This window comes from Hyperoodon ampullatus (assembly GCF_949752795.1).
Source record: "Hyperoodon ampullatus genome assembly, chromosome: 2".
Taxonomy (NCBI): Eukaryota; Metazoa; Chordata; class Mammalia; order Artiodactyla; family Ziphiidae; genus Hyperoodon; species Hyperoodon ampullatus.
In genome coordinates, this window is record NC_136915.1 from 180,557,083 (window position 1) to 180,581,020 (window position 23,938).

At 37.7% G+C, this 23,938-nt stretch overlaps 1 protein-coding gene across 2 annotated transcripts in view; it reads left to right on the plus strand.

The window, feature by feature from the left end:
• The window catches only part of EPRS1 (glutamyl-prolyl-tRNA synthetase 1), a gene marked incomplete at its 5' end in the record, with an annotated part of 66,076 nt that extends 43,021 nt beyond the window's left edge, over positions 1-23,055 (plus strand). For both annotated transcript variants that reach the window (XM_079696786.1, XM_079696785.1), the window contains 14 exons: positions 1,425-1,658; positions 2,706-2,968; positions 4,873-4,924; positions 5,397-5,606; positions 5,992-6,064; positions 7,387-7,466; positions 7,694-7,795; positions 8,859-9,014; positions 9,703-9,900; positions 10,376-10,549; positions 15,037-15,197; positions 17,600-17,678; positions 22,531-22,595; positions 22,702-23,055. In XM_079696786.1, coding sequence (XP_079552912.1) covers positions 1,425-1,658; positions 2,706-2,968; positions 4,873-4,924; positions 5,397-5,606; positions 5,992-6,064; positions 7,387-7,466; positions 7,694-7,795; positions 8,859-9,014; positions 9,703-9,900; positions 10,376-10,549; positions 15,037-15,197; positions 17,600-17,678; positions 22,531-22,595; positions 22,702-22,852 — 1,998 coding nt within the window. In that variant the 3' untranslated portion in view covers positions 22,853-23,055. The remainder of the gene's footprint in view (positions 1-1,424; positions 1,659-2,705; positions 2,969-4,872; positions 4,925-5,396; positions 5,607-5,991; positions 6,065-7,386; positions 7,467-7,693; positions 7,796-8,858; positions 9,015-9,702; positions 9,901-10,375; positions 10,550-15,036; positions 15,198-17,599; positions 17,679-22,530; positions 22,596-22,701) is intronic.
• Between the last annotated feature and the right edge of the window lie 883 nt (positions 23,056-23,938).

Sequence of the window (23,938 nt, forward strand, 5' to 3'; positions counted from 1 at the left end):
AGACATATATAATTTTACTCCACTTTTAAAATATTTCATTCAGTAATGAAATGGTTTGTCCATATTAATTTCCTCCTTTATAATATTTCAAATTGTAATCTGGCCACACGAGGGTTTTTCCTTTGTGAAATGTGTGCCATCTGACTTCAAACTCTAGTCAATACCTGCTTATAGTATAAAAAGGAACTTCTTTCAAATAGGCCTCTTTTTGTAGAAATGGTTACAGGAAAGTCCCTTAACTATTTTATGCCATTTTCTTTCTTTTAGCTGATGGAAGTTTCTTGATTCTTATGTGTCTGATTAACTGTGTTCTTTTTCTTAGGATTTTGTTGTGGAAACATTCAGTTCTAAAGACAGAATATAAACAAGAGACAGGTCAGGAGTACAAATCAGACAACCTACTCATTTCTCTTTGCAATTTCTCCCCGTACCTTTAATTCCTCTGTGATGCCTAGTGTGGCAGACTCTAACAGGCAGCAAAGCTGTATCATAAAGTATGAGACAAGGAAATGTCAGTTGCTATTTTGTACATGCAAATTCTTTGAAGGTATACCGGTTCTTCCTGTGTTCCTTTGACCCCCATTTTAGTATTCTTTCTGCTTGTGTTGGGTTCCTCTTAGCTATTTGGAGCGCTGTTAGAACATAGCCATAAAACTTGGATAAGGTAATTGGGAGGCACTTTTTCTCTGTTTTGATTGATGCCTTGACTTTCCAGTGGTATAGTATATAGTGTAGTTTGTGGTTAGATGGTATCACCATTCAGGTAGGGTGTCCAGTGTGGGCCCTTTGCCTGTCCTCTGCTGAAGTCACAAGCGTCTCAGTTGGGCTAAGTATTTCATTCTTTTTCATCATAATTCTGTTGAAGTATCAGAGGCTGATAGATATAGGTGAATGTCTAATTAAAACCTCAACATACCTTCTCATTTCACTATAAATTTTTAAGAGTGATGTAGCTCTTCTTTAGTTGAGTCCATACTATGGGTTTTTTTTTTTCCAGTGCTGTATTTAGTGTCTGTTTAATAGGCTGAAGAAAATAAGGATTCATACAGGCAAATTCTGATTTTGTAAATTCTGGCTCCACTGTTTACAGTCCCAGGGCTTGGAAACTGACAGTTTGCTGGGATGTTCTATAATTTATCTGTTTACATATGTAAAGTGTAAAGACACAGTATTATATGTGTATGTGCATTTATGTTTACTTTTATGATTTGTATATAGATTTATGATATTTATATTTTGAACTTTTCTTTAGCTTTCATCTGCTATCTTAGGCTGATGATTTAGCTCCTTTGTGCTTGGGTTTCTCCATGATGATTATTTACAGGGATATTTTGGTGGTAGTTAATGATTTTTAATAATCATTGAAATTTTCAGAAATTTCAGAAAGCGTTAAATACTTATCTTTTTTTTCTCTTTTATCTCAGGCTAAAGTCAATGAAGCTGTAGAATGCTTACTGTCCCTGAAAGCTCAGTATAAAGAAAAAACTGGGAAGGAGTACGTTCCTGGTCAGCCCCCATCATCACAAAGTTCACATTCAAGTCCATCCAGAAGCTCTGAGCCTTGTGGTCCAGAAACACCAGAAGCCAAATCACTTTTTGACAAAGTAGCTACTCAAGGAGAAGTAGTTCGAAAACTTAAAGCTGAAAAAGCTCCTAAGGTTAGTGTGGTATTATGTTTGTGTGTTTTTGTTTCTTACACTACAGGCCGTTTTCTTTGCCTGGAACCCTTTGTGTCCCGTCAGATCTGGCTAACTTCTACTCATGATGTCGGTTCTCAGCTCTTTCATCTTGCCTTTTAGAGAAGCGTTCATTGATCCCAACCCCCATCCCCCATCCCCCATCCCAACTAGAGTGGCCTGGTCATTCTCATATGACACTGCCTTTCTCTGACATAACACTTAAATCGTTTAACAGCTAGTTTAATTGTTAAGTTGTCTGTTTCTCTCTTGTCTGTAAGATCCTTGAGAATAGGGACCTAGACCATATCAGTGCCTGGCATATTGTAGGCCCTCGCTGCATACTCTTTGTTTGACTCATTCTCCTAAAGCTCTGTCAATCTCAAATGGCAGGTTTTATCTTGAGCTCTAGTATAGTGTGCGCTAGTTTATTATCTTTATAGGAGGAGGATTTGTTGGTACCGATTCAGATGAGTGGAAAACAGTAAGTCGTTATAGGTTTTGAAGTTTAACTAGTAATATAGAAACTTGGTTACTGTCATTTTTTATAACTGTGAAGTGTTCAACTTATGTAATTTAATGACTCAAATTACAGTGGAATACATATTATATCCTAGTGCTTTCTAATAGGACTTTCTGAGATGATGGAAATGTTCTCTGACAGTTCAGTCCAGTACAGTAGTTACTAGCCGCAAGGGCTGTTGAGCCCTTGAAATGCGGCTCCGTGACTGAGGAACTGAATTTTAAGTTTTATTTACTTTAATTTAAATTTAATTGGCCACATGTGGCCAGTGGCTATCCTTTGGACAGTGCAGTTATAGTACAGTTTTTTAGTCAGTATTTTCCAGTTCTGTTTCTGTTTCTCATGCTCTTTTATTCATTTTCAGTAGTGTGTATTTAACATTCTCCACCCCTACCCCATACCCTCTGCCTTTGTGTTTTCAAATCTGCTTATAAAGCATTGGACATTGGTGCTCAGACAGTGGTTTGAATTAAATGCTCTCTTCTCTTTTTGCTCTTTTACTAAAGGATCAAGTAGACACAGCTGTACAAGAACTCCTTCAGCTGAAGGCCCAGTACAAGTCTCTGACGGGAGTAGATTATAAGCCTGTCTCTGCCAATGGGGCTGAGGAAAAAGATAAGAAAAAGAAAGAAAAAGAAAATAAATCTGAAAAGCAGAATAAAACTCAGAAACAAAACGATGGCCAAAAGAAAGACTCTTCTAAAAACCAAGGAAGTGGGCTGTCATCAAGTGGACCAGGGGAAGCACAGGGGCCTAAGAAGCAGACCAGGTAATAAAACGTGGAAACTTCATTTGAAGTGAAGCAAAGTTTTGGATGAAGTGAACTTTTAATTATTTTTTTAAAAGAAACAAATTTTGGTTAGTTGGACTATCACATTAAATTGGAGAATGCTAAAGGTATAATGTCAGCAGATAGTTTTTGTTCATTTTCTGTTTATTTAAATAGGTAACACATTCGTTTGCTTGGTTCCAGAATCTTAGAATATAAAAAGTTCAGTGCAGTCTCACTCCTATGCTTCTTTCCCATCTTCCCAGTTCCTCCTGCCACCATAATGAATTGGTAACCACTGTTACTAGTTTCTTCCCTATCCACTGAGAGATTTTCATTTGCTTACACAAGTAAAAACAAATATATATGTGTGTGTGTATATATATATATATATTTTTTCCTCTCCTTCCTCCCTTGTAACACAATTGTTAGCCTAACTGTACACATTGTTTTGCACTTCAGCATATTTTTCAAATGAAAATCTTTTGTGGGGACTAAACGAGAACTTTGTTCTCAATAGGCTTTTAAGATTGGTTAAATATAAAACAAAGCTGGTTTAAAGACAGCACTGTGGAATAGATGGTGTTTCAATATCTTCTGATCCGTATGAACAATATGATTCCCCCATTATCCACATCCCAAAATTAGAGTGAACTTTACGTGAGGTTCACTCTAAGCTGAACCTAAGTTAGGCTGTTGTTAGCAGCTACTATTTAGAGATACTTTGGTGTTAGGTTTGTTTAGCTGAATTCCAAATTCTGCCTCTCATCACTCACAGTATACACACAGTGTCTCCTCAAACAAGAGAATACAACAGTTATTTTCTTGCCCATTGACCGGGTGATCAGCGTTATAGAATAGTAGAAGCGAGAATAGAACTTCTCATTTTTTACCTTCTGACTGCTTGAGAAAGGGCCAGATTTCATGTGGGCATTTTGTTGAGATGTATCAAAGTGAAACAACGGAGAATTCAAACATAAATACATTAAGATTTTAAGCCAATAAAGCCTTGTTTGTAAACTCTAAAAAGATGTACCTTTTATAAAACATAACTAATGGGTAGATTTTTCTATGTGGATCATAAGACCACAGTTTCCTGAATAATGGTTGGTGTTTCATTTAAAAGATTATTGTCTAATAGTTTTTTTTTATTTCTTAGAGTTTATTGCAAAATCACCATCATTAATGACTTCAAACTTTTTTTTTAACATCTTCATTGGAGTATACTCACTTTACAATGGTGTGTTAGTTTCTGCTTTTATAACAAAGTGAATCAGTTATACATATACATATTTTCCCATATCTCTAGAATAGTTTTTTTATGGCAGATCTAATTTATTTTGGAAGCATCTATCTCTGCAACTTTTATTTACTGTGGTTAAAGGAAAAACTTATAGAAAAAAACTTACATGTAAGGATATATATATACACACACATATATTGACACATGTATACATATAGCCATTGTCTTTACTACTTTTTACATATGACTTTCAATGAGACACTGATTTTACTAACTGTGTTTTTATCTGGATTGAAACTGGCAAAAGATTCTTTTTATTTTTTAGTGAGAACACTATGTGAATAGGCTCTGTCTTTGCTACAAATACATTTCCTTATAAAGAACTTTGTAAAAGGAATGCCTGCATTAAAATCATAGCTTTTGTTATGCTTATTAGCTTTCCTAGCTTTTGGTGGATAGTATCACACGATCTTTTAAGAGATGATTGAACTGTTTTCTAGGTTAAAAACATCATGGGAATGAATATAGAAGAGATATAAATATAGAAGTAACTCACACTGAAGGAAAACCAAGCTGTTTTGAGGTTTAGAGGTTTATTTCCATTCAACCACAAAGCAATTGCTGGATGAAGAGATTTGTATTTTATTTTTTATATCTGCAGGTTGGGTCTTGAGGCAAAAAAAGAAGAAAATCTTGCAGATTGGTATTCTCAAGTGAGTATGGGTTCAGTTGATTTTTATGTTTTAAATTTCTCAAAGGCTACTTTAGATTCTAAAATCCAGACACAAAGTAATAATGCATATTGCCTTTAATAATACATAGCATAGTCATGTAACATGTCAGTTTTCAAAGCAATGTCACAGAAAGTATTGAATTGAGAAGTAGCCCTATGAGATAGTCATTATTTGATTTTTTATTTTGTTTTGTTTTTTTGGTGAGGTAAATGGATTAGTCCTAAGTCACAAAAGAGTAAAACAGCAGAAGCAAGGTTAGACTTCAAGTCATCTTAAGAATTTAGAGCCCTGGTGTTTCTCAGTCTAGAATGATCCATTTTACATACACATTAAGAGGATGCACCAACAGGGGAAGCCTCCAGACTTGAAGCTTGGCTATCATACTCTTGGCACTTATACTATAATTTTGGTTCAATTTAGGCTTCATAGACTATATTTTTCTTTTAAAAAGGTCATCACAAAGTCAGAAATGATTGAATACTATGATGTAAGTGGCTGCTATATCCTTCGTCCCTGGGCATATTCCATTTGGGAATCCATCAAGGACTATTTTGATGCTGAGATCAAGAAACTTGGTGTTGAAAACTGCTATTTCCCCATGTTTGTGTCTCAAGGTGCATTAGAGAAAGAGAAGACTCATGTTGCTGACTTTGCCCCTGAGGTAAGTTAGCCTGCTTTATTTATTTTTGCAGTTTTCTGTCATGAACTCAGAAGTACATTTTCAGTTCATACTTGAATAGTAATTTAAAAGGCAAGTTACTGCAGCCAACTTAGAGAAATGTAAAGCTATTAAAAAAAATTAGATTTCTTTCACCAGGGCAAGTCATGATTCTTTTTGTTGCATTCACTAATTAACTGGCTTTTACTTTTCAATAAACATTATAAAGACAGTAAGTATCTGCCTTTTCTCACAGTGAACAGAAGCAGTTAATTTTAACTTGCCTTAATTGATATAGCAAAACTTGAAATAGAGATTTGACTATAACTGTGCTCTTCCTCTAAAGTGCTGTTTAAAAAATGTATGAAAAATGATTTCATCTTACTAGGTTGCTTGGGTGACAAGATCTGGCAAAACAGAGTTGGCAGAACCAATTGCTGTTCGTCCTACCAGTGAAACAGGTGAGGATGGGCCTTGGAACACAGGAGAAAAGCTCATTGAACATTAGAGACAGCTTCTAGAGTTGAGTCTCACCTTTTATTTTGTGATATTTATAATCCTTATTGATGATATCAAGTTTAATGAATGTTGATGAAGATAAATGCAGACTTAAGTGGCATAGAATTTTATTCTCTGTACAATATTCATTGTGGAGCTGTTTATCATTAGGATAAAGATTTTTTTAAAGCACTTTTAAATCATTTTTAATATCATGCTCTGATTTTTCAGAGCTTTCCAAGAAGTTTTATTCTTAGAATAGTTTTTATTCTTGGAATTGATTGTAAAATTGCAAACACTAATGTTTAATGCCTTATTTTCTTCAAATTAGTCATTTTAATATTACATTTACATTTATATAGGGTTTTTATAGGTTACTAAGTGATTTCATTTATACCTTGTATTATTCTAACAGTGGTGTAGTTAGGAAAGTAGGGACAGCTATTGTTATTTCCATTTTGCAGGTTAAAAAAAAAAGATCTCTGAAGGGTTAAATGATTTTCCTAAAATTGCACATAATAAATGGGAGTACTGCTTGGAAATTTTGAGTCTTTGGGCTTGTCACTGTCTCCAAAGGGGTTATCTATCTTTAGAGTTAAGGATTGTTTGCTTTTTATTTGATACTTTTAGCGATACCCTTGTATAATAGTATAATGATGTATTATTAAAATTATGACACCAGCTTTTTTTCACATACCAGGTTGGCAAAGTTATATTTTGTTTTACTAATTATAGATAATCCTGAATAAGCTATGATAAGAAAGGCACCTTCACTTAAATTAGCAGTTAATGGCAAGAGGTTTCAGACCCTGGGTAGATGCATCAGATGGATTTAACCTAAATTCTGCTTCTAATGGGTAACTGTGCTGGATTCAGCAAGTGATTTAACTTCTCTAAGCTCAGCTTCCACGTTGTCAGTATTGAGATCATATCTTTTTCATGGGTTGAATGTGAGGATTGGACAGGATAATGAAAGGAAAGAACTTAACATAGAGCACAGTATATGCTGTAAGATCTTCACTTAGTGTTTTAGAAGTAAAATAGCCGAAAAGCTATAAAATTAAATGTAAATCTCATTGTGAAGAAAATAAAATACGGTCAGTTTTAGGTGGACTTGTTCCCTTGACTAATTCGTTTGATGGGATACAATACCGTTCACTTACCTGCACAAGCACAGCATTTTAATTCCTATTGATTATGTTTCCTGTTTAACGCTTACCAGCCTTCAAAGGGGAATAAAACCTTTAGTGACTAACTCTGCCTGTATTTTCCTGTGTCTTTTCAGTAATGTATCCTGCATACGCGAAATGGGTGCAGTCCCACAGAGACCTGCCCATCAGGCTCAATCAGTGGTGCAATGTGGTGGTAGGTGCACACCCCTTCTTACATTCTTTCATTATTCTTCTTATTCATTTAAACACACACACACACATTTTTTTTCTTGCTTTTATATTCAAAGGATTGGGAGTATGGGAGCATTTTTGAAGTATTTTGGATTGCAGTTATGATTTCTGATGACTTACCGTATAAAATTGTTACCAAAAATTGAAAAGCTCTCTCTGAAGATTAAATTGTGTTCTTGCCTCTTGCAGCGCTGGGAGTTCAAGCATCCTCAGCCTTTCCTACGGACTCGTGAGTTCCTTTGGCAGGAAGGGCACAGCGCATTCGCTACATTTGAAGAGGCAGCAGAAGAGGTACAACCGTTGTCCTCCATATTAGTTATGTTCTTATCCTTTGTCCAGGCTGTGCTTTTTCCCCCCCGCAGCTGTAAGTAATGCAGTGCTATCTATTTACATAGTAATCATTCAGTAAATAACTGTAAGTTGAATTTGGTCTGATCTCAAAATGACATTAAAAGATAATTTCCTGATATAAATTATTTTGTTCCTTAAAATTCATGTATCTGTTAAAAGAAAAAACAAGTTAATTCACATGTACGTGGACTTAAGAAACTGCCTACTGAAATTTTATTAGAAAATGTGCCGTTTTAAATTTTCAGATGAAAATAGTTTTGGACTTCATTGTATAGAAGAAATTATAATCCCATGGGTGAAATTAATTATTCTTCAGGAGATTTTTACCCTGGTTACTGTGTAATTTTCATAAGCATTTATTTTCTCTTATATTCTAAAGTTATTTATATTTAAAAAATTATTCCAGTTATTTTGCATACTGCTTTGTTGAATATTTTAATAAATTCACACTGGCTGCTTTGACCTTTCCATAAAAAAAGTTTTTTATTGTTTGAAGTGCTTTTCCCACCACAATTAGTTTTTTTTTTTCTTTTCTTTTTTAATACATTTATTTATTTTATTTTTGGCTGCGTTGGGTCTTTGTTGTTGCTGCGTGGGCTTTCTCTAGTTGCGGCGAGCGGGGGCTACTCTTTGTTGCAGTGCGCAGGCTTCTCATTGCAGTGGCTTCTCTCGTTGCAGAGCATGGGCTCTAGGCGTGTGGGCTTCAGTAGTTGTGACATGTGGGCTCAGTAGTTGTGACATGTGGGCTCAGTAGTTGTGGCTTGTGGGCTCTAGAGCGCAGGCTCAGTAGTTGTGGCGCATGGGCTTAGTTGCTCCACGGCACGTGGGATCTTCCCGGACCAGGGCTCGAACCAGTGTCCCCTGCGCTGGCAGGCAGATTCTCAACTACTGCACCACCCAGGAAGCCCCACAATTAGTTTTAAATAGTACAGTTTTTATTGATCTACCATCAATAAATATATATCATAAATTTGAACACTTTTCATTTAAAACGTTGTTACAGGTTTTGCAGATACTTGACTTATATGCTCAGGTATATGAAGAACTCCTGGCAATTCCTGTCGTAAAGGGAAGAAAGACTGAAAAGGAGAAATTTGCGGGAGGAGACTACACAACTACAGTAGAAGCATTTATATCTGCCAGTGGAAGAGCTATCCAGGTATCAAACTGCTGTATAGGATTCCTAGGTGACTGTAAGCATAGCCCGTGGGCAGATCTGACAAGTTTCTTCTGTCATCAGAGAAGTAAACTCTTAAAAATCAGTATATCACATGTTTTCTAAGGCCATATTATAATTTCAGGCCAATCTGTCCCATTCCCTGTATATCTCCAAGGTCAGTTAAATCAAGGCTTATATCCTGAATTACCAAAGCATGGATTTTTTTGTGTGTGTGTGGTACGCGGGCCTCTCACTGCTGTGGCCTCTCCCGTTGCGGAGCACAGGCTCCGGATGCACAGGCTCAGCAGCCATGGCTCACGGGCCTAGCCGCTCCGCGGCATGTGGGATCTTCCCAGACCGGGGCACGAACCCGTGTCCCCTGCATCGGCAGGCGGACTCTCAACCACTGCACCACCAGGGAAGCCCCAAAGCGTGGATTTTTAAAAAACCTTTGTAAATAAAGTTAACTCCTATAAGAGGGGCTGCTCATAGCTGTATGCTACTATATATTTTTTGACTAATCTTAGTCTCCTTGTTGTATCAGCATTGCTTTAAAAACTTATTTAATATAAAAAATCAGGGAAGATAAAGCAAGTCTAGTGCCATTTAAGGTATGTGATCTTACAGTAATTATTTTCAGAGGCATTAATAGGTTATCAAAATTAAAAGATGTGTTTCTCTATTTTAGGGAGCAACATCACATCATTTAGGGCAGAACTTTTCTAAAATGTTTGAAATCATTTTTGAAGATCCAAAGACACCAGGAGAGAAGCAATTTGCCTATCAAAACTCCTGGGGCCTGACAACTCGAACTATTGGTGTTATGACCATGGTTCATGGGGACAACATGGGCTTAGTATTACCACCCCGTGTAGCCTGTGTTCAGGTAAGGAAAATATTTCTGTTTATCATTTCTTTTATAAAATACAAGCCATATTTAGCGAAGAAAATTTTAAAGTGTGATTTTTTTTCTGAGTGTCATTCAGGTAGATTTCGCTGATACAGAACGTAGAATACAGTCTAGACCTTGGTATTGTGTAACTATGTATATTATTTGTGTTACTGTTTTTTACTCTTTTAATTTTTTTACCTACTTTATAAAAGTTTTAGAAATTATTTTTTGAATAATGGTTTATAGTAGGTTAAATGAAAAACAAATGTATTTAGCATGGACAAACAACATGCAGCTATTAAATTGTTGCTAGATATTCTGCGTAAATTAGAAACCATCCAAGTTGATTTGTGTGAAGGCTTATAGTCACTAGGAGGTTTTGACTCCTGGATACTATGTGGTGATGTGACTTCATTACTTCCATATACTGCTCCTTTGTATAAATTTGTGATACTGTGCTGGATTCTAGGTGGTGGTTATTCCTTGTGGCATTACAAATGCACTTTCTGAAGAAGACAGAGATGCTCTGATTGCAAAATGCAATGATTATCGAAGGCGGTTACTCAGTGTTAATATTCGAGTTAGAGCTGATTTGCGAGATAACTATTCACCAGGTTGGAAGTTCAATCACTGGGAGCTCAAGGTAAATTCTTCAGTTGCATATTTTACTCCCATGCTCCCAATTTGGATTTTTGTTACGTTAGAATTAAAGTGATCATGAAGACCTTGATTATGGTTAATAAACCTCATATGGTTGTTACTAAAATGTTTATATCAAGAATTCATAAAATAAATACGTTATTTAAATAGTAAGACTATCAGAATAGTGGTGCATGGGCATCAACTAGCTGTCATTGTTACAGCTAATCAGAGGTTAATTTCATACTTGGTTTTTCACACCACATTGTTTCACAGCGGTTTATTGATTTTTATTTTGTATATTCAAGGCTAGTCTAAATTCTGGTTTAATGTTTTTTTTTTTTTTTTTTTTTTTTTTTTTGCGGTAGGCGGGCCTCTCACTGTTGTGGCCTCTCCCCCTGCGGAGCACAGGCTCCGGAGCACAGGCTCAGTGGCCATGGCTCACGGGCCCAGCCGCTCCGCGGCATGTGGGATCTTCCCAGACCGGGGCACGAACCCGTGTCCCCTGCATCGGCAGGCGGACTCCCAACCACTGCGCCACCAGGGAAGCCCTGGTTTAATGTTTTTGATATAACTTTTATTTGTTGCACATTGTCATTAACAGATGATCTGTATACTTTATTCCATTTTTCAAACTTCTGGGATTTAACTTTTTTTCTTATGATGAAACAGGGGCTCTTGTTAGAACTAGCAATTAGGAGTCATGAATTTATAAACTCATATTACAGGCAGTGGATAAGAAGGTGTAGTGACATTGCAGCTTCAATCTTTCAAATATGGAAGCTCAGTAATACTGGGATTGTTCAGTGTACATGTTGGGTTCCCAAAGGTGCTAATCTTTATCCCCTTATTTGTTTTAAATGGCCCCTAAGATAAATCTCTGTGCTGAAGAATAGTAGTTATATTGATATTGCTTTCCTTTTTGTAATATATGTTTTCCTTTAACGAAGGAAAAAATATATTACTCTCCTACCTTTAATGAAGACTTTAAAGGTGAATAGTTTCTCTATAATTTCCCTTTAATTGCAGTCTTTTTTACTTACTTTGAAATAGTGGTTGTGTGATTGCAGTAATACCTTGTCTACACCCATTTGTACTTGCCTGAGGTACCAAAAAGAAACCTGTTCCTTGCTACTAGCTGGACTGAAAGGGAAGAACAAAAGTCGTCCACACTTACTTCTGTGTCTCTCATCTTTCCCTTCCTCTTTCATCTCACTCCTCCTCCTCGGATTGGCTTGACTTTGTCTCTGTCCCTCTTCTTTGCAGTACCCTGGTGAACCTGTACTATGTGGGGGAGGCATCTTAGTGTGACTTGGCTCCACTGCAGCTTCCTTATCTACAATAGTTAGGAAAGAAAACAAAGTCCCTAAGTTCTAAACTTGATGCCGAAAATTAAAGAACACTGAGAAAGAGAGTTCGTTAGCTAGTGAAAAGCACTGCTAGTGCATTTAAGGCCAGGAATTTCCAAGGAAAGAAAAAAGTTTGGGAGATCTAGATTCATATTTATTCGATAGTGATTCACTTTGTAAAGTGTGTGTGTGTGTGTGTGTGTGTGTGTGATGTATGTATTGTGAGGCTCACCCAGATTAATAAATGAGGTGTATGGTTTGGTTGCCAGACTAGGACCCAGCGACTGACTCCCATAACTCTTCGTTAGAAAATAGGGGAAAATGGGAAATAGAAAGGGGAAAATAATATGAGTGAATTAACTATTTTTTTTTACTGTATTGGATGATTAAGATAATTTTGTATTGCTGTTGAAAAACAAACAAAAAACAGGAGTCCCTTATAAGTAAATTCATAACTAGTTACTTAGAAAAACTACCAATAAAATACATGCCTCTTGTATGACTTGCCCTCAGATGATCTCTCCACTTCTGTTTTCCGTTATCCCCTTTCATAGATCTTTTCTCTCTTCTCAGTCTATTTTTCCACCTCTGTGTCTTTGCTTGTGCTGTTTCTTCCACTTGGGTTATAAAATTTGTTATCATGAAACAAACACAAATTTACAATAAAGGAAGTACAGTACAAAAATCTTTTTCCTGCCTGAACCATTTGAAAACAAGATGCTACCGTGATGCCCCATCACTCTACAAACATGTTCTCCTGTATAATCACAATAAAGCCTATAAAATCAGGATGTTAACATTGAGACTTATTGCCATCTAATTCTAGGACCCATTCAGGTTTTGTGAGTTGTCCAACTCGTGTCCTTCATAGCAGAAGGATCTAGTTCAGAATTATGTGTTGCATATAGTTACCATGTCCCTTTAGTCTCTTAGTCTGGAATAGTTCCTCAGTTTTTCTTTAGTTATCATGGTCTTGACATTCCTCACTAGCTTTTTACTTAAAATTTTTTATGGACCCATGGTTTCTGAGATTATTCAGTGGGTTATAATCTGTTACTATTATTATTTATTTTGATGCTCAAATTTGTCTTCGATGGGACCAGTAGGATCCCTTAAAGCTAACTTTTGTGTTCTTTAGCACGTCCTTGCTTTTTGGCAGAAGGTCTTGTAGGGTTTATCTTGTTCTCTCTCTCTCGCCCAACTCTGTAATTAGCCACATCTCTAAGAAGCCCTGGTTCTTTTTAGGAAAGAATGGTATTTAGTGCGTTGTGCCCATCACTTTTGAGCTCTCACTGCTTCCAAGCCTTCTCAGTAGATGGAGCTGTGGAATGGTGTGCATGTGTACATACACACACACACGTACCTGCATACTCACATGTATTTACATCTATTTTTCTGTATCCACCTATGTAATTTGATAACCGTGAGTTCACACTGATACCTTCAATTCCAGTCAAAACCCACATGACCCAATCTAGTTTTCTCCCATTTCGTATTTTAACTCTCTTCTCTGACAGTGAAAAAAACCTAGCTCCAGTTGTCCTTAGTATGTTTATTTGATCGGTCCCCCTGTGTTCCTCCACTCTCTCATTGCTATTGCCACCCACTCCCCTGCATGAATGCCCTCCTCATCCCTCAGGGGCTCTGACACCCTGTGCCAGGCTCTTCTCCTGTGAAGATGCCTTTTCACCCAGCTGCAGCTTCGAAACCTTGCTCTGAGCTGTCCCAGCTCTCCCCTTTTCCAGTACAGGATGTAGTTCTATTGCATTTTATTGTCATGTCTTTTTAGTTTCCTTTAATCAGAAGTAGGTCCTCAGCCTTTCTTTGTCATTCATGGCATTGACATTTCTGTAAATATAGGTCAGTTATTTTATAGAATGGTCTTCAATTCTGATGAATCTACTTATTAATTTGTGCCTCCTCCAGTAACTTTTCTTCTCTCTTCCAACTGAGGATAGTTTCTCACTTTTGATTTTCTGTACTGATTTTTATTATTTGTATGCATGCCTTATTTACCGTGCAAAACATGAAGCTTCTTGAGGACAGGATCTCTTTCTTATTCATTTTTTAAATCTCATTGCACTTAACACTGTTTCTTACACGTGCATGCATTGCATGAATAAAGAAAACAATAAAATAATGTAATAACATACAGTATTTTGTTCCCGATAGTTTATAAAATCAGTCTTCTCTAGGGGTGATTTTTTCTAGAGTAACATTTAAATTTTTTCCTTTGATGTTGATTTGGGGGACCACCAATCAGCTAAACCATATATAGAGTTTCCTAATTTAAATTCAGAAACCCCAAATTAGTTTTAGAGGATCATTCAGTCAAAAAAAAATTGTTAAAACCCTACTGTTTGTCAGGTAAGGTTCCAGGCCCTAAAAGTGAGGTCTCGCTAAGCCTTAATCCACTCACAGAACAGACTCCTTATGTGCATTAACGAGGATTGAACATCCCAAGGCTTAAACTTGCATACGGTCCTTAAGCTCCTCTGTAAAAACCATAGACTACTGGGGAATGGTTCTCAAAGTGCAGTCCCAGGACCAGCAGTCCCAGCATCACCTGAGAACTTGTTAGAAATATAAATTCTCAGGCCCCTTGGCTGGACCTACTGTGATTGGAAACTCGGGCGGTGGAGCCCAGCAGTCTGTGCTTGGTTAAGCCCTTCAGTGATTCTGGTGCTCAGGTTAGAGCAGCCAGAGCTAGGGCTTCCCAGCCAAAGCACACCACGTGCCATGAATGAGTCAAGGATGTACCAAGGTGGCTTGGGGTGGCGTCAGCCTCAAGAAGCCTTCTGTATTTATCCCCATGTGCCATACAAGTGTAATTTTCTATGTGTGCGTTATGGGAGAGAAGTTAGGAACACTGAGCTAGACAACTGCAACCACCCTCATGTTTCCCCGTTAAACTCTTAGCTCAGGACCACTCGGGCAGTAAGTACCTTCTTTCCTTAGGTTTGTGTCTTCTCATTGGAAGAGGTTTCTGTAATATCTCAGGAATATGACCTACTTTTTAAAGTGGTTTGTTTCTGTCTTTGTTTTTTGGATTTTTATGATTTATAGTAGATAAAGCCATGGAATAAGTCTATATATTCAATTGGAGACATGCATGTATTATATTTAACTGCCTTTGTCCTAGGGAGTTCCGATTAGACTTGAAGTTGGGCCACGTGATATGAAGAGCTGTCAGTTTGTTGCTGTCAGACGAGACACTGGAGAAAAGCTGACAGTTGCTGAAAATGAGGCTGAGACGAAACTTCACGCTATTTTGGAAGACATCCACGTTAACCTCTTCACCCGGTCAGTTCCTTAGAGTTGCTTGTGTCTCTCATCTTCACACTGTGCTCAGCCTTTGAGATATATACCAAGGAATCCTTGACTGCCCCTATGGAAAGTACTCTTTCCCTCTGAACTCTCATGGTTCTTAACTGGACTTTCTCTTTGTGTTTTTTAACTTGTATTATGAATGTTTTTCTATATGCTTTCTGCTCCATACTGAGTTGGCAGTGATGGACTGTCTGCCCCATGGAGTAATTTGGGTTAATTTTAGATCCAGGCTTTCATGATTATATAAAATGTGAGGGACAAAGGCATTGATTTTCACCTGTTGGATACACATTAGCAGCACCTGGGAAGCTTTTCAAAATACTTGTGCCTGGGACTCTCCCCAAGGGATGTTAATTTAACTGGTCTAGAGTGGGCCTGGCACCTAGAGTATTAAACGCTCCCTAGGTGATTATGATGTGTCACCAAGGCTAAGAACCTCCTGATTGGGATTGGGGGTGAAAGGTGAGGGGGAGACCTCAGGGCTGCCCTGACCTCTGGAGAGGGGACTTTTAGAATCACAGATCTCAAGGCAGAGGTACTAGAAGATTGGTGGCATATGTGTGGCACCCTGGTTTCTTTCCTACCCACCTGAAGCAGAGAGGAAGGCCCATGGCCACTGGGGATAGAGGCTCAGTTTCTAGGGGAGAGTAGTGCCTGTATCTTACTCGTTTATCTTCTAATACCTTGTGCCTGATTCATATTCATGTTCAATAAATCTTGCATTTAAGGAGTGAACCAATTTTAGCCTTGGCTTTGGTGCTTATTTATGTGATTTTAGGCAAGTGATTTTGCTTCTCTTGGCTTGCTTGCCCTAAAATGCGAATGATAATATATCTTTTGAAGGGTTACTTCACGGATTTATTTGGCCTACAAATTCATAATTCACATGAAGTTCATCTGAATGCAGAACAGGTGATACTGTCAGAGACGAAAGATTAGAAGTCTGCCTGTCCTTGTTGCTACCGTTCGAATAGTGCTCTCAGTGTAGAGGTTCTTTTCCAGAGATTCTCCTCAGGATCACCTGGGAGCTTTGGGAAGAGAAACTTACCTGAGCCTCGTACCTGGAGATTCTGACTCATTAGTGTTAAGATACCTTCAGGTCGGGCTTTCCTGGTGGCGCAGTGGTTAAGAATCCACCTGCCAATGCAGGGGACACAGGTTCGAGCCCTGGTCCAGGAAGATCCCACATGCCGTGGAGAAACTAAGCCCGTGTGCCACAACTACTGAGCCTGCGCTCTAGAGCCCGCGAGCCACAACTACTGAAGCCCACACACCTAGAGCCCGTGCTCCGCAACAAGAGAAGCCACTGCAATGAGAAGTCTGTGTACTGGAACAAAGAGTAGCCCCGGCTCGCTGCAACTAGGGAAAGCCCACGCACAACAACGAATACCCAATGCAGCCATAAATAAATAAATAAATTTATTTTAAAAAAAAGATACCTTCAGGTTATCTGTAATGTTAAAATGCTCTCTCTGTGATACACATGTACACCCTTGGTTGGAAAACCACTGCTTTAGTGACTAAAAAGCAGGGTTTTTTGTTGACATTTTTATTCAGTAAATTTATTAATGTAAGTTGCTTAAAGGTGCATTTTTTTCCCTCCTTAAGGCTTCAGCCTGGGAAGTGGCGAGTTCCTTCCTCTTCATCTCATTGGCTATAACTTAGTCACTTGGGCCTACCTCACTGCAAAAAAGTTGGAAGAAAAGGAAACAGATTTGGTGGACAGCTAGCAGTTGCCTCCAGGGTCCATACAAGTCTAGCCCTGAGGTTCAGAAAAGAAAAATATGCCTTCTCTTCCTTGGTCACCGCCTCATGTAATGTGTGACTTTGAGTGTGGAAGAGAATAATATTTATTCCCATTTCTGAAACTTGAGGTTCTTACAAAAGACTTACATAGTATGTGAAAATAGCTCGAATAATGTATATTTATGTGTTTTTCCTTTCTTAAATATCTTCATGCCTTTGTATTCGATTCTAACAACAATTTGATATGGTAGTTAGATTTGAATATTTTTCCAATTTTTTAGAAGGGAAAACTAAGACCAGAGAGGTTTAAATAATAACCCAGACTCTTGTAGGTAGTAAGTGGTAATGCCAGGAATTAGAATGTCGATCAGTAGAGATTCAATGGTGATTACAAAAGTAATTGTTACCTGTGCGTGCTTGGCAAATTCTCCATTCATTTAGTGTTCACGATTATGCAGAGATGAGCTAACTGAGATTTACTGAATGTCACTGCTAGAGACAGAGTTGAAGTTCATATTGAATTCTTCTCTCTTCCAGGTTATTATTCTTTCATTAAATTATGCTATTTAAAAAAAAACTTTGTCATATTAGTAAGAAAAAATATGTATTCTTTTCTAATTGTTTGATAGGGCTTCTGAAGACCTTAAGACTCATATGGTTGTGGCTAATACAATGGAGGACTTTCAGAAGGAACTTGATTCTGGGAAGGTAAGAGACTTCTGCAAAGTTTTGAATATAAACATATTTCAGTAAATGGTGTTTTAAGACTCACTGAATTTATGCATGATGTTAATCCCTTTTTCAAAGCCTGTCACACAAAAGGATTATATATTACTCAGCATTACATACTCTTGTTTTCCACTGTCTTTCCTGCAGCATTACAACATTATATCATTTTTGGATAACACTGTAAACTGATTATGTAAGAGTTTTTTTCTCATGCTCATACACTGGCTGAACAAAATTCATTCTGTATGACCCCTAATATTTTTATTATTGAAAAATTTTGTTTTCTCAGTTTGATGTAAGTTCCTAAAGTAAGCATTGTTCTAGTTTTAGAAATGTAATGTGCAGATTCCTAAAATAAGGAAGGCCCGTTTCTATTCTCTGGGCATATATACTTACCCAGACCTTAGTTGATTGAACTTTCTGAATAATAAGTGAAACATATTACTTATTTCTAAGTCCGTTTTTGAGAATGAGTGTGTACTTCTGGATTCCTTAAAACTACACAGGTTTCCCTAATGGCTCTTTAAGATTTTATCAGCTTTATGTGTTGTGTGTATGCAGATGTTGCCAGCCAAAACTTAATTTTCATAAAGAAGAGGTCTTGATTTGCAAAGTTATTAATTCCTGGAATGAATCACTTATGAACTTTAGTATTTTGGTGCACATGTTTGATTATACAGCCAGTCCTGTGTCCCCAGGTTATAAATGAGAAAACCATGGACCAGAGTCTAAATAAATTACCCCAAGCTGTACAGAAGCAGACCTGGTATTAGAATTTAGATTTCTCTTCTGATTCAGCTTAACACATTATCAACTGGGGGATTTTTGCAGAAACTAATGCCTGTGGCCGTAATACGTCTCTGGTCAAAAATGTGTTAATGTACTTTGCTCTGTATCTTTTTTTTTTTTTTTTTTTTTTAATTCATGCTGAGGGTGTAAGACAAAATTTTGCTTGGCTATGTTCATTCCCTCCTAATATGTCTCTTATTGCATGAGCTGAGAAAATGTTAATCTCTCTGGCTCTCAGTTTACTAATCTGTGAAATGAGTACAAAATAGATAGTATCAAAATCCCCTTCAGATCATAACTCTTCAGTATTTAGCCTTCTATTATTCTTGGTTTATTGCCCTTGTAATCTTCCACCTTTCTGGTGTCCGTAATTTACCATGTGACTTCAAACTATATACTTCTAATCTCTATTTCTTCTAGCCCTCTGCCTGGAGAATGGATAGCCATCTGATTCCGTGTATATTTTTTCTTTCACTCTAATTTATTTTTTATAATTTTTTGTTCCATTAATTATTGACTTTTAAAATTTCCTTTATTATAGAAACATGGTAGTCACTTTTGCAGTACAGTCTTAAAGACATTACATAAGAGTTAATAAATGGATAGAGTATCAGTTAATCCATTGCTGTCAAAGAAATGAATCCCAGCAGATATTAGTGGAATCATATCTTTTATTCTAATATTAGATAAGCTACAGGAGATATTTCAACATCTCTCCTGAATCAGAATATAGTATTTTAGTTGTGTGTCCGGAGATCATGTAGAGACCAAAGCAGATTTTGTTTCTTGTATTCAGTAGTCAGTTTCATCCCTCATCTCACCTCACGGTTGGTCAGCTTAGGTATGTTGACTGACATCAAGCAGGCTTTGAGGCTGTTGTATATAAAGTTGGATTTACTAGGAGGGGAGAAGGAGGAAGGGATCTTCAGAACTTGAATGTAGGTGAGAGTTTGATTTTCTACTCTTCCCTGTTGGTATAAATGAAAAACATTTTTTTATGTCTGATTTATAGGACTTGATTTTAGCAAATTTTTCGAAGGGGATATGATCTTAATTGAATGAAAAATAAATGTCATTTATATGTAACATACTTACTACTGTTGACATTCATTACTAATCTATTGATCAATGATTTTTGAGTATTAATATTTCTCGTCATTACCATTTTTGGCTGCAGAGTTCAAGATATTATATATTGTAAAAGATTGTGTCTTTTTAAAACATAGATGTAGAAATAATAAAAGACAAAAAGGTAAAAACCTTTCCATGGCTAAATAAATAGCCTAAAAATGCATGTTCTCCTTTCATATTAATGAATCATGTGTGTAGTGAAAAGGAATTTCAAGTCATATCATCTAAACTTCACTTTGAAGCTAGAAAGAATTAAAACATGTTTTTTTCTTTATGAAATTATCATTTATGAGTCCAAATACATTTAATAACAGCTTTCGTTGAATTTGTTCACATGCTGCACCATTTTAATTTTAAAAATTATTACTTTAGAAATACTTTCTCAAGGCTTAGTGATTTTTTTTTTTTTTGCTTGGAGAAAAGAAAATAAGACTACTTACTGTAAACTTTGTGAAAGTTATAAAAAAATAGCTTTAAGTGTTGTGAGTTAACAAAAGTAAGATTTCTGAGAAACCAAATTTGTTATTCAGAAACATTCTTTGTAATTGTCTTAATATTTTTATCATTACATAATTAGAGACTGATTAAAGTTTTCCCCCTATTCTGTCTTTTGGAATGAATTGTAATTCTTTTATGAATGTACAGTTTTTTCATGCTTTTTGTTTGTATAAGTGCTAATGATTTACCAAGTTTCAATACAGGTAAGTAACTTTGTGATTTCAGCTCTTATGTCTCTAGATTTGTTTTTGCTTCAGTTTTCATTGAACAATTTCTATATTTAAATTTTATATTATTTATATATCCAATAATTATTAATTTTATATTATTTGTATATTTAATTAAAGTATTTATACATTTAAAATAATTATATAATTGTTAATATATAATTTAAGTATATATTTTAAAGACTATACTAAAATTTTTCAAAATACTTGTTATTACCAACCTTTCCACCTTCCCTTCACCCGTTGGTCCCACCCACCATGCCTAGAAATTGACCACCTCTTTATTGTCTTAATGCACATCATCAAAATAACAGTTTATCAACTTTGGGAATTAGGCTAACATATTTTGCTTAATGAACACAAGAGATGTAGAAAACTAACCCCTCCTTGCCCTGCAATAACATTCTCCTGTTGAATTACTCGTTTTTTTGTAATGTCCTCATCTCTATTTACTTTTATTTTACTTCTTAGAGAAGCCTTTTGAAAAATGTTTGACTAAATCCCAAGTGCAAGGCAGGGTTTCCAGAAGGGACTCGATTTGAGCATGGAAGGTGTGGCTGGGACTAGTTGATGGGAAGTTGGCAAAGAAGCTGGATGACCTTCTAGTTGCTTTTAAACTAGCATTTCTAATGTTTGGGAATTATCCATGTCTTTGATCTCTCTGCTACTAACACGAATTTTTTATAGGACTAATGCATAATTATTATTGCAGACAAGCCTCATTTTGAGGTAGACATGCGATGAAAAATTTAAGATTCACAGCTATGAGAAATCTTAATTCTTGTCTAGTCCAGTATCCACATTTTACAAAAGAAAGCTCAGGGCTAGAGATTTTCATATAGGCAATGAATTTCAAAATTAGGATAAAATCCCAGGTCTCTTGATTCTGCCTATTATTCTTTTTTTTTTTTTTAACATTTATTTATTTAGTTGGTTGTGCTGGGTCTTCGTTGTGGCAGCTGGGCTCGTTAGTTGCAGTTCTCCAGAGCCTCAGTTGAGGCACACAGGCTCCTTAGTTGTGGCATGTGAACTCTTAGTTGTGGCATGCACGTGGGATCTAGTTCCCTGACCAGGAATCGAACCCGGCCGGGCCCCCTGCATTGGGAGCACAGAGTCTTAACTGCTGCGCCACCAGGGAAGTCCCACTGCCTATTATTCTATATGGTCTATGAAAGAAAATTTGAGAGGTTTTTGTTTCTGATACAAAATGACTTTTGACTTTGGACTTTTTTGTGTGTGTGTGGTACGTGGGCCTCTCACTGTTGTGGCCTCTCCCGTTGCGGAGCACAGGCTCCGGACACGCAGGCTCAGCGGCCATGGCTCATGGGCCCAGCCGCTCTGCGGCATGTGGGATCTTCCCAGACCGGGGCACGAACCCGCGTCCCCTGCATCGGCAGGTGGACTCTCAACCACTGCGCCACCAGGGAAGCCCTTTTTTTGACTTTTAAAATACCCTTGGACTTGAAAAATGATTCAGTTACCTATAACATGTTAGAAACAGCACGGTTTTTTTAATAAGGATGTGTAAAGTGAGGTTTACTTGATTGTTAGTTAGTTTTTTTTTTTTTTTACGATAACGTGAACCTCTCACTGTTGTGGCCTCTCCCGTTGCGGAGCACAGGCTTTGGACGCGCAGGCTCAGCGGCCATGGCTCAGGGGCCCAGCTGCTCCGCGGCATGTGGGATCCTCCCAGACCGGGGCACGAACCCGTGTCCCCTGCATCGGCAGGTGGACTCTCAACCACTGCGCCACCAGGGAAGCCCCTGTTAATCGTTATTTTAACAACAACTTAAAAATCAGTTTACTATTTGTCCTTTCCTCTCTATCCTCCTTGTAACCACGTGGCCAGGTAGAGCAGGCAGCAGTGCAAATTTGAAATGAAGAAGATTCAAAATTCACCCTTTGTTCCTTCTCTTCAGCACTATGTTGCTGCCAGTTTATTTGGACATTTAAGTGTATTGCAAAGATTCTTTGTTACATCCGGATGTTATATGATGTGTGGGTTTGAGATAGTGAAAGACATTCTTTGTTATCTCGAGTACCTCTGAGCAGAGTTGCTAGCAGGTTTGCAAAAGTACCATGGCCTGAAAAAGACTGGGAGACCTATCCTTTTTGCTTATAGGTTTAATAGAGAACTCAAATGTTCCTTCTACAGAATGTAAACAGTGAACGTTTTTCCTTATTAGATTGCTCAGATTCCATTCTGTGGGGAAATTGACTGTGAAGATTGGATCAAAAAGACCACTGCCAGGTAAGATAATTACATGTAACAGATAAAACCCGTGAGGTATTGTAGTGAAAAAGAATAGAAATGTATGGCATAAAAGAATGGAATTCTTATTTGTTTTTAATTTCAGGGATCAAGATCTTGAACCTGGTGCCCCATCGATGGGAGCTAAAAGCCTTTGCATCCCCTTCAGACCACTCTGTGAGCTGCAGCCTGGAGCCCAGTGCGTCTGCGGCAAGAACCCTGCCAAGTTCTACACCTTGTTTGGTCGTAGTTACTAAGGGATAAGACAAAACCCCATCTCCAACCCTCCTCACTTTTTAAAAAGTTGATACTATTATCTCCCCAGATATAGACAGTTTTATGATTTTTTTTTTAAATAAAGGATCTAAAAGGAGGTTACATGAGAAAAATATCTATTCTTATGCCTAAATAGTGGAAAAGAGACTTTTCTGTAAACAACCCCAGTAATAAATATCATGAACTAATACTGTTCCATGTATTCATTTGTTTCCGAAATACCTGGATTCTATGCTACAGGGAAATTCCTGTGAAGAGGTGAAGATAACTGCTCTGATCTAAGTATCCCTCATGTTTCAGACCTTGAACCTCCAGTTTCCTGTTTCTTCTCTGTTGGAGTACCTCTTTTCCGTAACTCATACTGAATTTGAAGTTGCCCTAAACCTTTCTGATTAAAAAGCAAAACACAACCACGAATGTAACAAAAGCGATTTCTGTTGAGCTCCTCTCTCCCTCTTGTGTCTCGTAGTTACTCTGAGGTCTTCAAAAACTCAGTCACGGGCTTCCCTGGTGGCTCAGTGGTTGAGAGTCCGCCTGCCGATGCAGGGGACGCGGGTTCGTGCCCCGGTCCGGGAGGATCCCACATGCCGCGGAGCGGCTGGGCCCGTGAGCCATGGCCTCTGAGCCTGTGCATCCGGAGCCTGTGCTCCGCAACGGGAGAGGCCACAACAGTGAGAGGCCCGCGTACCACACACACAAAAAAAAACCCAGTCACACTTTCTGAGAGAGTGGTCAGCCCTCCGTTCTTCCTCACGCTGCTTCTGCCTCCACCGCACCACTGTTCTCACAGAGCTCACGCTGCCACACTCCTGCCCAAAGCTAACTTCTAGTTCCTTGTCTTACCACAGCTCTCTGCTGCACTTCTGCTGCTATAACACGTTTCTCCTGTTGACAAAAATTACTCCCATGACTTGCCCTCCTCCCTTTCTGCCTCTTTTTCTCAGTCATGTGTCTTCCACTGTTTTCCCTTCCTTGGCCTGCTTCTTAGACATCAGTGTGCTCAGTGTCCATACTTGGTCCTCTTCTTATGCTCCCTGATCAGCCTCATCTCACCCCATGGTTTCAAA